The 13816-nt window shown below is 36.9% G+C and overlaps 1 protein-coding gene across 7 annotated transcripts in view; it reads left to right on the top strand.

The window, feature by feature from the left end:
- atl (atlastin GTPase) overlaps nucleotides 1–10017 on the top strand; it is an 86293-nt gene extending 76276 nt beyond the window's left edge. For all 7 annotated transcript variants that reach the window (XM_045770486.2, XM_045770481.2, XM_045770485.2 and 4 more), the window contains one exon: nucleotides 5703–10017. In XM_045770486.2, the coding sequence (XP_045626442.1) occupies nucleotides 5703–5819 (117 nt within the window). In that variant the 3' untranslated portion in view covers nucleotides 5820–10017. The remainder of the gene's footprint in view (nucleotides 1–5702) is intronic.
- The last annotated feature ends 3799 nt before the right edge of the window (nucleotides 10018–13816 follow it).

Here is a 13816-nt window from a genome sequence, read left to right as displayed (position 1 = left end):
TTTTTTAGTGAGGAAAACAAGCAGTGAGCCACAAGCAGGTCCTAGTAGTATGCAGGCAAAGTGTACCAGAGTGAGTACCCCAGAGAAGTTATCACTGCCTAATGTTATAATGGAAGGGGACTCCCCTTCCAAACACTAATACCTCTCCTTTCCCCACTCCTCACCGTCTTCCATATGCCAACAAGAGCCATCAATAAAGGTAAGCAATAACGTGCACATACTTTAGTACTAAAGATTCGGGTGAATTAGGCATAGAATTTACTTTGAAGTTAATATTTTTGGAAGTGTGGAACGGGTTAATTCTATTTACATTATTTCTTATGGGAAAATTCGCCTTGGTTTACAAAATTTCGGGTTACTAACTGTCTCTGGGAACGGATTAAATTCATAAGCTAAGGTACCACTGTACTATTAATGAGGGATGCTTTCCAGGACCACCAAACATCATCATAAAACCAATATCTTTGGGACATACAGTATAATATAAAAAACACAGCGTATTATTTACCTTAAATGATGGTGGTATCCTGTTCCAGTTAATTCCATGCTAAGTTGGATGGATTGTCAAAGTTGGCTGTTCTTGAAGAGTGCAGGGCTCTTAATTGCATCTATACTTGTAAGAGCATTTGTCTGGCCAAAGTTGGAAGACAGATGCTTTGGGCTAGCCTTACCCAATTTTGTAGGTCAAATGGTCTGGGGGTACTGGACAGATATAGGCTGGTCGATTTAACCCCTGTACCGAGTTAAATTTGACACCACTGTGGTCACTAAAAATAACTGTCCTGAAATTGTTTTTTTCATTTGACATTAAGTCGAGGAGAGAGTGGGAAAGAAGGGCACCTGAGCACTGCTGGGTACCCTCCTATACGTATGGATAAATGAAAAGATAGATGGGTGGATGAATAGATGGGTAGACGAGAAACACACACACCTGGGAAATGCCAGGTACCTCCCCCCCTCCCTTAGTAAATAAATAAATAAATGAAAATACCTGTATGTACTGTATTGGGAGTCAGCTGTTTGTAATTTGTTGCATGGGTAAGCAACATCTTCCATCACCACCCTGACACCACCACCTCGCCATCACCACCCTGACACCACCACCTCGCCATCACCACCTCGCCATCACCACCTCGCCATCACCACCCTGCCAACACCACCTCGCCTTCACTATCTCGCCATCACTACCCCGCCATCGCCACCCCGCCATCACCATCCTGCCAACACCACCCCCACCCAACACCACCTCGCCAACACCACCCCGCCAACACCACCCCGCCAACACCTCCCCGCCAACACCTCCCCGCCAACACCACCCCGCCAACACCTCCCCGCCAACACCACCCTGCCAAAGTAAAAAAGTCATATCTTGTGCCATTTTCTTCATTTTGGTTGGATGAAAAATAATGGAACAAAGAATAAGGAAGATTACATAGAGGACAGGTTTCATGCTGGCATAAGGAGTATAAATCATCCCAGAGGAACATTTTTGGATCTGCATGAAGGCTTTTCTGTGGGGCTGCCCCTTTGGAGGGAAGCTCACTGGGGAGAACAAGATCTCAAAAATATAAATGCTGTCGGTATTGATGAAAGTTGTTGCAGTTATATGATATGTGCCAAGTTTGTGCATCATTTTTAAGAAATTATTAGTATGGAAGACCAGAGGAACAGAGGTAAGACCTTAATATATCCAAATAATACACCTTTGTTATGATGTCCAACCATTTGGACTGTACGGTAGAGCTACGGTCCCGCTTCTTGTAGATCGGCATTCAATCCCGACTGTCCAAATGGTTGGTCACCATTACTTTTCTCCATCTTCTCCCAAATCCTTGTTTTCATATCCCTTTCAAGTGCTATATAGTTGTAATGATTTATCACTTTCTTCTGATAATTATCTTACCTTACCTGTGTAATGACTGTAAATGTCATCACTGATGTATTCCAGAACACAGGCACCTTGCACTGTGAAAATTTTGTATCAAAGTTGAAGAGTGAAGAGAGATGCAACTGTCAGATGCATCCTCCTAGTGAGTAGTGTACCAGCACTAAGTTAGGAGTAGAAGAGGGAGGAGGAAGGGGATGTATTCGGTATTGAAAATTAATAATTGAACTGCATGATGTTAATATGCAGGCGATGAGTCACAATAACGTGGCTAAAGTATGTTGACCAGACCACACACTAGAAGGTGAAGGGACAACAACGTTTCGGTCCGTCCTGGGCCATTCTCAAGTCGACAATCAACTTGAGAATGGTCCAGGACGGACCGAAACGTCTTCGTCCCTTCACCTTCTTGTGTGTGGTCTGGTCAACATGTTTTTGTAACTTATTCTCTGTTTATTAAGTATCCTTGGTAGAGATGTTTTTGGATTTTCTGGGGGAAGTTACTTGTGGCTCCCTGAATCCATCTGACTAAGAAGGCTCCCTACCACAAAATCATATTAGCCGTGGAGTTCTGTTCAGCCAACTATGAACCAGAGCCAGGACTTGGTCCACCTTACTGGGATAGGCATCCAGAAAGTTAGTGAACCAATGAAGGCCTCTACTGGGTTAAGAGAGAGACCGAAGCCTTGCAACCTGCCAAATGAACTCACTAAACAGTGTAAACAAATGATCAAATCTCTTGAAACAAGCATGCCCTCATTCTCCCACCCTTCCCACTTGTTTGTGGAGGGGGAGGGGAGGGCAGGGCTCATGCTGTCCACCAACTGGAACAATCAGTTCTGTTACTAATGAAGTATAAACACATGTGCTGTAGAGTCATCAGTACGTCATGGCAGGTCCCAGAGCTTTTCAGCTACGTGCTGGGCTTTCTTGGACTGTCCAATGTGGTCTGTTATTGTACAGTGGTACCTCTGTTTTTTAATTTAATCCGTTCCCAGAGACAGTTCGAAAACCGAAAATTAATGTGCCTTGGGAACACCTAAATGGGATTCAGTACACACACAGTTTTCCTTTTCTATAAGTTACAGGGGAAAGGGATAAAAGGGAAGAAATGGGAATTACAAATTGTTGCTTAGATAGGATCATCATATATATCAGTACTGTACTGTATACTCAATACAGTACCTGATTTCTGAGCTATACTGTACTGTACTAATTTGTGCTATTAGGCAAAACTTTGACTATTATTCAAACTCATAATAGGGGTTTGATTTGCCTGTGCTGCAGACTGGAGCCAGAAAGCAATTTGTATTAGAAAGCCTAAAATATCCAAACCCTCAGACTTTCACCTAAAATTTTTTTTTAATCTGGACGAAGAGCCATCCAAAAACGTCACCGAGGAGGCAGAAATCCAAAGCTCTTGCTGTCAGAACAGGACATGTAATAAAGCACCTAATGTGTGGTGAGTTTCTGAAAATCACAGTACAGTACTGTAATACATTTCACTATGATACTTGGATTCAAAGATGACGACTTGGAGTGGGATGAGAAAGACTGGATATAACGGTACAAAGTTGAGTCCATTTAGTGGTGATGTAATGATGGAAACTGATAACCAAGCCCAAACCAAAATGGGGCCCTTGCTGAAACTAACTTCTTTTCTTTTTACCCAAAAATGAGCCAGATTCAGCCCAAAGAGTACTAACTGAAAGTGGTAGGAGACCAATCCCTGAATCAGGAATGGTGAAATGGAAATGAGCGGCCTCATGGTCGAAGACACTATTGGCTTGACACTGCCTGTTTGACCACAGTCAATGTTGGCATGTGAAAACATATAGTGGATGTAAGCATGAACCTCTGACAAGTAGAGGATTGGGAATTTACACACAGTAACTGGGTCACCCAAATTACCAATGTCCAAAATGTTCCAAATGTGGGTGTAGTGTAGCTAGGCAGACAAATAGCTTGCAGATATTCCCCTACTTCACCTAGCTGTGATTGTAGGGTCGAGCTCTGCTCTTTCAGCCAGCCTCTCAACTGTTATTGCTATCTTTCCCCCCAGGAAGCAGCCCGTAACAGCTGTCTAACTCCCAGGTACCTATTTACTGCTAGGTAACAGGGGCATCAGGGTTGAAGAAACTGCCCATTTGTTTTTGCCATCACTGGGGATTGAACCCGGACCCTAGGATTATGAGTCCAGAGCACTGTCCACTCAGCTATCAGGCCCCCTTAGGTTGCTGTGGACTGTGGTCGACCAGGGCTGCAAACATCCCACTATGGCCTTCCAAAAGCAGGTGGTTCCTGACGACACCCCAGCAGCAAAAGGGGTCCTGCAGGGACTGCTTTTGCCTTGATAGACGGTGCACCACAACCCTACTATGCTCAGAGTTCAAAATGTGATGCACCACACTTTGATCCCCTGGTAAGGTGGGGGGGGGGGAGCAGCTTTCAAGTAGACACAGCTGTTGTAATAGAAATGAGCACCTTCAGTTGAACAATATTGTTTAGTTTAATTGTATTTTATTCTGTGGTCTTGGCTTGGCATTTTAAAAAAGTTGCTACCTCATCCTTATTGTGATGCTAGTCTGTGTATGCATTCTACTAATTCTTCATTTTGGGTCATATACTGTTGTATATTTCAGTTACTTATTACTTTTGCAAGATGCATGCTGAAGGTCTGGCTACTTAAATGCAACATGGTGCTGGTGAAAGGTTATCAGGGCATGACCCTGTCCAGATGACTGAAATGTTGGGTTGCCACTTTACTAATTAAGTTATTTTGTACTTTACTAATTAAGTTATCTTTTTGTGGGGGGGGGGGGGAGTTGGCTGGTATTACAACCATTTGGTTAGTTTCAGGAGCTGGTTCTTGTTATATACATGCAAACATTACCTTTGAGAATGCAGGCTTATGGCATCATGCAATATCAGTGAAAAATTCACTTAATTCACCCCATATTTTTTATCGAGTCATTTAATTTTCTCACTAATTTCTGCATTCTTGTGCACTTTGTCAAAGTATCTCATAACACTATGATAAAGTGGCCCATAACACTTACTGTATTAGCAAAAGTCACTGTGACCCCCCCACAGCTTGGTCACTCCTAGTTATACACTAACCACTGATTTCCTTCATATTTGTTGTATGGCATTTTACTAATTTTTTTCTCAAAAGTAGCTGCAGTCTACTTTTGAAATTCTGAAGTATAATATAGAAATACCTTCTATATTTCACAGCTTGCTTGTCACTAAAGCACTGGTTAGTGCATTTACAAAGCAAATATCTGTTTCTGTCTCTCAACACCTGAAAATTCATGGTGCATCTTCTAGTGAGGCCTCTTCTTATTTTTTCAACCAGTGTTTGGCTGTGGACTTGGTAATAAAATAACTGAAATGGATTGCTCTGTAATATTTATGGTCATTGTGTCAAGAGTTGACCATTTATTATATACAGTAGTTCTGATGAATTAAATAAATACAGGTACAGTATTCTCCACAAAATGCATTCTGGTCATGTACTCGAAGCCTAGCTGATATTTGAGCTGTTGTGCTGATTAATATTGCTGACACACCTGACTTGTGTGTCTCCCTACTCTGCTTCATAAATATTAGGATTTTTATTGTAGTTTTATGGGGGAGCCACCGTGGGACTAATGGAAAGAGGCATTTCATTGCATTCTGCACTGGTGTTTTATTTGTCATAACTATCTTTCGTGTAACCATTGTCAACCTCTTAGTTTTATCATAATGCAGAATTTATTATATTATTAACTAAATGGAAGTAAAATGCATTTCATATCCTTTATATTATTTTCAGGTCATACACCCTGTTTACCAAACATACATGGAAAAGCACTTGAAGGAGGCAGCAGAACAAGCAGCGCAGCAGGCACTCACAAGTACACTTACCAATGGGAAAATCAAGTCTTCGTGATCCCCTAACGAGTTCTCGTCACTAGTGAACACGTTTTCTTCTCTCACCTTTAATGTTATTATAGCCATGTAACAATATGGTTTTATATTGTTTTTGTTTTTAATGATGTAAGAAGATTGTTAGATATTAATCCAAAAATATTTTTTGTGATAGTAGAGTAATGGAAGTGTACGTACCCTTTTGATATTATAGCGTAATATTTTTTTGTACCGTCTTAAACTGAAGTTAACAAACAGTTTGCCTGAGCCAAACTAGCTGTTATTTCCTTGAGATTTTGGTTCTCAGGAGAGTAAATGGCAGTTTTTTGGTTTTGACATTAACAATTATAAAATAAATTATTAACTGCTTTATTTTTTAGTGCATTGCATTAGAGCAAGTCTGCTAATGAGGATATTATTTGTGCACCTCACGGATATATCACAAACAGTTCACTTCTGACCTCAGACAAAATTATCACCATTTTTCTTAAAGTGCCAAATGACTTTAAAAGAGTGCAAATATGTTTTGTTTTTCCCATGATATCTGGCTACCAGTATGTTAAAACAGGTTTTGACCATTTTACCCAATTTGTTTTGTATATATAGCATAACAATTGTTATTTATATGAGATCTGCACAAACGAAAGAATTCCAAGTTATTAATTAACCACAGATAAAAGTGAAACGCTCATGATGTTGCTCACTCTATACGGTATGTATAAGTATTGTTCTGTGGTGTGACACATTACGGAATTCTGGAAAATTTGAGTTTGTTTTATATACAACATTTTATTAGAGGCAAAAATGCTTGAGTTCCAATTATATTCTTGATTTATGCTATACGTTTTAAGGTACTTTGCAAGGAAATAGTGCAACACTTGGTTCCTTATGGTAATAAAGTGAGGCTTCATTAGATTCTCATTGTTTGTATGTTATTTCTTGCATTGTCAAGAAGCACATTGCTTGCAAACCTCTGGTTGTAGTGCATACGATACACAACTAGCAATTGCAAAATCCTCATTTCTATCAGCGGAAGTAGAGAAAATGCCATATTATTTTATATAATGTTAGATTCTAGAGAGAGGTGGTCTCTTTGCTGATAGACATTTTTTTGCTTTGTGTGCAATTTTATCATTACTTTCTAATATGCTAGGATCTGCTGTTCAGATAGAATATTTTTCTACTATTAACATTGCCAAACAAAGTTGGGAGTCAAGTTTCTGAGAAAAAATAGTTATGTCAAGGAGTTGTGTTTTTAGGTATATGAGGCATTGTTCTGCCATTGGCAGTTGATAACTAGTTAGTTTCTTCAACACTTTAAACAAAATTTTCAGCTCTAATTGGCTTGTTGGCCCAGTTGCTTGAAGCTTGTGCTCTGCTTGGCTGGTATTTGATTTGAAGTACAGTAATCAAATTACAAGTCTTGACCGACTGAACATCGCCTCCATTCTGAAGGTTATTGACGTTCTACACATATTGTCATGACCGCTCAAGGGTTACCAGTGTCTTGTCGCAGGTTTGCACGGTGACTTAATATGGACTACCAAAACCGCAAACTTGTTCTTGTTCTCTTCTCTCGCTTTCAGTTTCTAGTGCCTATCAGCACTAGATACTTGGTGCATTCTTTTTACTAGAGAAACTTGTCTTAAGAAATAGATTTTTTATACTTCATATTAGTGTGTGCTTTTGCATCATGCTGAAAGTTATAAATGTGCAGAGTTTATTCAAGCAAAGCTCTTCTAACATGTTGAAAGTTTTGACTATTTATTATTTTGTTTAACTTTGCAGGGTTAATATTTATATGGGAAATTTTTGAGGGTAGTGTGGTCAGTTGGAATCTCGTTTTAGTATGTGCCGCTGTTGTAGATATTGTTACTCTAACATTGTAAATAGGTGTTGTTCAAGGTGAATTTACCAACTGGCTGTCACATGGGAAAGCAGTGGAATCCATGTTCATAATGTCAGAGGATTTTTTACCAGTCATCACATAAATCATTTCTAATATAAAACAAACATTTGTCAAAAGGCATAGTTATGAACTGAAATTATTAATACAAGTCTACGAAAATCTCAGAATTTTGGAGTTACAGTACTACCAAAATGCTGAATGTAAGAGTTGCATTGTACTGTTAGACTGTATCATTGTTGAACTAAAATGTTTGATAAGAAAATATGTGATATATAGACATTATGAAACAAAACTTGGGATACCACAGATAGAAATCTTTATTTAGGGATGGGGTTAATGTTTTATAGCACAAGAAGATAGGAAAGCACAGCAAAGCAAGTCTTTTCACATCACTTAATATCAGTAATGCAAGTATGAAAATTTTACTGTATATCTCTTTCATAGGATGATATTTTGTAATTTATTTCCAATTATATAATACAAATGAATTATATTAAGCTATAGTGTCTTAAAGAATTAAATTATTTTGGCTTTAAATGTATTGGTGATGATGATAATTATGGAACAATTTATAAATGAGTACAACTAGAAATGTCTCTTCCTCTTATGTCAAAAAATCTGCATTCATTTTATGTTATATATATTTTAATTTTATACACTGAGTAATATAAATATATTTCATCTCTTGGCAGTTTTCCATAGAATTCTTTGTTTTACTAGTAAAAAAATGTAAATTTTTATACTTGTATACACACACACACACTACACTGTACTGTATATTGATTTCATGATTTCTTTCTTTTATGCTTTTTCCGAAGACAATACAAATGGCAAAAAGTAGCATTGTGCTTGTTCCTAACTTGTTAAAGCATAATATAGCTACATTTACACATGCTAATTCCATCTGTGTAAATATATTCTTTTGTCTGTTGAAATTATAGTACAGTACAGGTATTTAGTTCGTGGGAAGGACTATACCTGATTTATTATTCAAGTGAAAAAGGCATTTCTTAACATTGTACTAACTGGAACTAAATTAATTAAATTTTAATATGTAATTAGGTGTAATATGGAAAATATGACATTAACAAAATTTCTAGTAAGCATATTTGCTGCTAATCTTGACTCCGGATGTGTGTAGTCACCATTGAGAATCTTATTGCTAAAAATCTTATTGTTTGCTAAGAATATAAGTTTGCTAAGAATGTTATTGTTGTGTGGTTTCTGTGAGGCTTAACACTACCTGTCATTTTTGTCACCGAGGCGTACACAGTTGTTTACATGCATAACAACAAATGTAAATACTGTAACATCTTAAAGTACCACCTCATTGCACTGCATATATAGTTTGACGATTTATTGTAATCCTTGTACAGTGCTATGCTCTGCATATTACAGAGTAGTAATTATTTCATACACTAAAACTGACAGGGTTTTCTCAGGACAGTTATTTTTTAAATTTTTGTACCCAGTTAAGATTATTCAGTATTTGAAGAGTTCTGTTGACTCAGAGTACCATTATATCTTGGAGGGGAAGGGGTATGGGATTTGTGCTCCAAGAAGAATTGACCACAGATTATATCTGGTGTAGGCATGTGTGGACTAATCAGTTCCACTAGCCAAGAGCATACAGGGCTGCCTACTTTTGAATCTTAGAAACTGAGTTAATTATGATTGACATGCCTTAAATAATTGTTATTAGTACCACTAAATGAAATTGTTGCACAGATGTTTATTATCCTGGTCAGGTGAAGCAATTTTGTGATCATGATCCACAAAGGGTTTATTGTCAGATACTTTGCTGGTGTTCGACATTACACACATACAATATTTTTTTTTATACAGGTAGACATAGCTGTATGCCAGTTTGTGTTCAAAGTGTTTACCATATTAGATGATTGTCTATTAGAGGTATTTAAAACTTATGAAATAATATACAGTAAAATACATTAATTATAAAGAGCTTTCCTGCTGTTGCTTTCAGTTTAAAATGCCACAGATAAAACACTCATTAAGTTAACCTAACTAATGTGACAGATTCTGTATAATCTGTCTGCAAGTGCCTTGCCACCTTCCGAGGGATTGTTTGTTAACAGTAGCTTAGTCAAATATTTATGTCGCCCGAGATGATCTCTGACACTAGTACTGTATTAGATGCTGTTTTCAAAAGCTCGAGTTGACATATGATTTATTCTAATTCATATTGTATTTCTTGTAACCTTCGAGCATTTGATCATCTTCCATGTTTTTCATTATGTACGGTTCTAAAATTTGGATATTTTTTATGTTAATAAAATTTATATAGACTTTTCATTTTATTTATAATTTACATGTAAATAATATACTGCACTTCTATATTAATCAAAAGTTTGAAGACATAACTCTTGAGCAAACATGTATTAATTATCTCAGTATCAATGTTAACATTTCTAGTATATGCCCATTAATGTTGGGTTGAGAACTATTGTACTTTTTTCATGGTACTGTGAGAATTGCACCAACTACTGTTCTCATGGTACAAGGAAGCAACATTACCTAACTTGGATGAGTTAACATGTCGTACATTCATCCTGTAAACCACACAAAAACTTTGTTCACATGTAAACAAAGACGGTTGTTATAATTACACAAATTTTGGTAGTTTAGGCAGGCTTTACAGCACAAAATTGGGTTAGGCATCAATTTTCTACATTTTGGCTGGTGCTACTATCACAGTCCAGTGAAAATAGTTGGCATAAAATGTGTGTGAATTTGGCAAGTGTTCACAAAACACCGTGATGGATCATTAAGGTACAGTAATTTATTCCTCCAATAATGCCCACAACAAAGCTACACATTCAGTAGCTCAATGAAGATACTTGACATATAATAAAACAAAATATACATATACTAAATTAGAATAAAATTTGAAGGCCCTTTGTCTACAATTTTAAGCATTTCATAAAGGTGTATAATTGCCAAATGTGGCACTTAATGTATGACATGTACAACCTATAGTAGGTTATCACTAAATATTAAGGAACCATGATAAATACACAAAAACTTGTGACAATACAGCAAGAGTGTAGCACAATCATAAAACATATCTTACATCATTGACTATGACTGTATTAAAGAAAATTTTTACATCAGTAAGATTTATATAAATGTAGCTAGAAGTCAATCATCCAGTTTGGTTGGCTTATGGTTCATAGAGATACCCCCAAAATAATCCTTTTAAGGATCTCTGATTTATTGTCCCACTCAGTTTAACAGTCGATTTTGAAACCAGTGTTGGCTAAAGTAAATGCATATATACAATTGCTCCAGCTAATTTGTATCCACTTGACCACTGTCTTCAAAAATGTTGACAATCAATGAAAAGCTTCTCTTAGCATCAGGCCACATAAAACTAAAATGAACTTAATTTTTAAACTTCCTTCTCAAGTAGTATATTAGAAAGATATAGAGTTAGAATCATTTACTCATTGTCATATTGAATAACACGTACAGACATACATATACATACTTTTTAGACAGTCGGTGAAAAATGATCCAGTCTCCATGTATTGTAAAATCTTCACCACTATGGTCAATACACTGGTCCTGGATTTTGTAGATTAAATCTCTGCATAGCCACAGTGTACATACTAACAAGTATGTCACTGTTCATGATACATCTTCACAAAACTCAATCTAAATTATTTTGCTGTAACATTCTCACCATTATGGACGACCATCACGAGAGACTGGTAGTCAACCCATAACACAAAAATAGTGGCGATCATGTGAGAGGGATACTGTTACTAAAGCTTTGAGCATAGATGCTGCTGTGAACAAAAACATTGGTAATAGAAAGTGCCAGGAACAGAACCTTAAAAAGCCTGTAACCTTACTTATAATATATAGGGAAGCAGACCCATTAACAGGCACTGTATTTGCCTTTACATGAAGGTAATGGATGCATTTCCTCTTAAAATGATTAATCATAATAGTGAATGAAACAATGTTCAAGAAAAGCTTCAAATATGGCTACTAATTAAAAAAAAAAAAACACCAGAACAAGGTGCTGGCAGGTTCACGATGTTTACGTAGAAGATATGAACTATCCTACTTGGAAATAGTCCATGTTTTGCACATTTGTCTTTCTGATTGTTTGAAACTATGACTTACATTGTGCTTTATTCAGTAAACATGTCATTCACTTTCAGGGTGTACTGTTAACTTTCTAATTATTATAATCAAACCACTAAACCTAACCTCTTCTAGGTTTATGCATAACCCCATTATAAATAATAAAACAAGTTAAGATTTGAGACCAACTTATTTCACGTGCCGGCCAGCAGTTTTCAAAATATCGGAAATCTTCCCTAATAATGTAACCTCAAATTTTGTCTAAATGATTTGTCCTATTGGTTGATTACCAGGTAATTACCCAAGTGAAGTTACAGGACGAGAACTATGCTCGTGGTGTCCCGTCTTCCCAGTACGCTTTGTTATATAACACTTTGAAACTACTGATAATTTTGGCCTCTACCTCCTCACTTAGCTTGTTCCAGCCCTCTACCTCTCTGCAAGAGAAAACTTTCTAATGTTTTTTTCGGCACTTTTGTTGCCTTAACTTAGCAATTTTGAAGTTAGAAAGCATGGCATAGGCTCCTCACACAATGTTCTTTATGTGGTCCTCGGGTGATAGTTTTCTATCTAGAACCACCCTAGATTTCTTTCTTTTATCAGAGTTCTTTAAAGATTTCTCACATAATTTATAGGTTGTGTGGGGTCTGTGTTCTCCTATTACACATTCCACAACATGGCAAATGGAATTTAATGTGAATAAATGCGAAGTGGTGCTCCATATACTGTACTTATTTTGCCTAGGTCTTCTTGAAGGGCATGACAATCATTTAAGTTTCTTATCTTCGGTATTATCTTAGCATCATCAGCAAACGTGTTCATATAATTCTGTATTCCATCTGGTAGATCGTTTATGAAGAAAATGAATATCACCAGTGCTAAAACTGAACCCTGTGGTACTCCACTTGCGACATTTCTCCAGTCCAATACATTGCCTCTGATTACTACCCTCGTTTTTCTATCAGAAAATTTTTCATCCATGTTAGAAGCTTACCTGTCACCCCGTGTGTAATTACTTAAGTTACAGGATGAGAGCTACGCTCGTGGTGTCCCGTCTACCCAGCACTGTCATATAACGCTTTGAAACTACTGATGGTTTTGGCCTATACCACCACCTCGCCTAACTTGCTCCATCTTTGTCTTCGTCCGCTGGTCAAGTTTATATTACTTGATTTAATCATACCATACGTAATCATACCATACGTAAGTACCATAGAGGTACGTAAGTACATAAGTACCAAAGACATACCCATAAAGGTACCATACTCAATCCCATATAAGTGTCATACATATGCCCATATAAGAACAATACATATGCCCATTGAGGTACCATACAAAAGCTCTTATAAGTAACATACATATGCCCAAAAAGGTACCATACTTATGCCCTTATAAGAACAATACATATGTTCTTATAAGTATCATACATATACCCTTATAACTATCATACATATGCCCTTATAAGTACCATAAATGCCCATATAAGTACCATTCATATGCCAATATAGGTACCATACAAATGCCTATATAAGTAGCATACATATGCCCATATACGCACCATGCATAGTAGTCTCTAAATACATGAGGAATATTGATATAATGTTATTTTGATTATCCATTTATTATTTAGCTCATTTTGATTATTATTACATTTTTTAAAACTCATTTTCCTTAGTAATTTGTTGAGAAAACACGATGATAGGTTTGATATTTGAGGTGGCTGTATCTCAGTAAATATGGCTGTATAGGCGTTAATATTTAAAATTAGCAAAGAAAGACTTAACAGAAAGAAATGTAAATTGCTGTGGTAAACACAATGGTACCATTTTCAAAACGATTCTATGGCTGGTTTTGATTTTGAGTTTTGTGAAAAATGACGATTTCGCCAGGGCTGGGATTCTTTGCAGGCGGCGGGCTGTATGTACCCCATCTTTGTCTTCGTCCGCTGGTCAAGTTTTTATTACTTGATTTAATCATTGTCTATCTTCTATATCTAT

Source organism: Procambarus clarkii, chromosome 70 (genome assembly GCF_040958095.1).
Source record: "Procambarus clarkii isolate CNS0578487 chromosome 70, FALCON_Pclarkii_2.0, whole genome shotgun sequence".
NCBI lineage: Eukaryota > Metazoa > Arthropoda > Malacostraca > Decapoda > Cambaridae > Procambarus > Procambarus clarkii.
The sequence above is the reverse complement of the archived record's forward strand: the minus strand, read 5'-3'. Positions and strand labels throughout refer to the sequence as shown.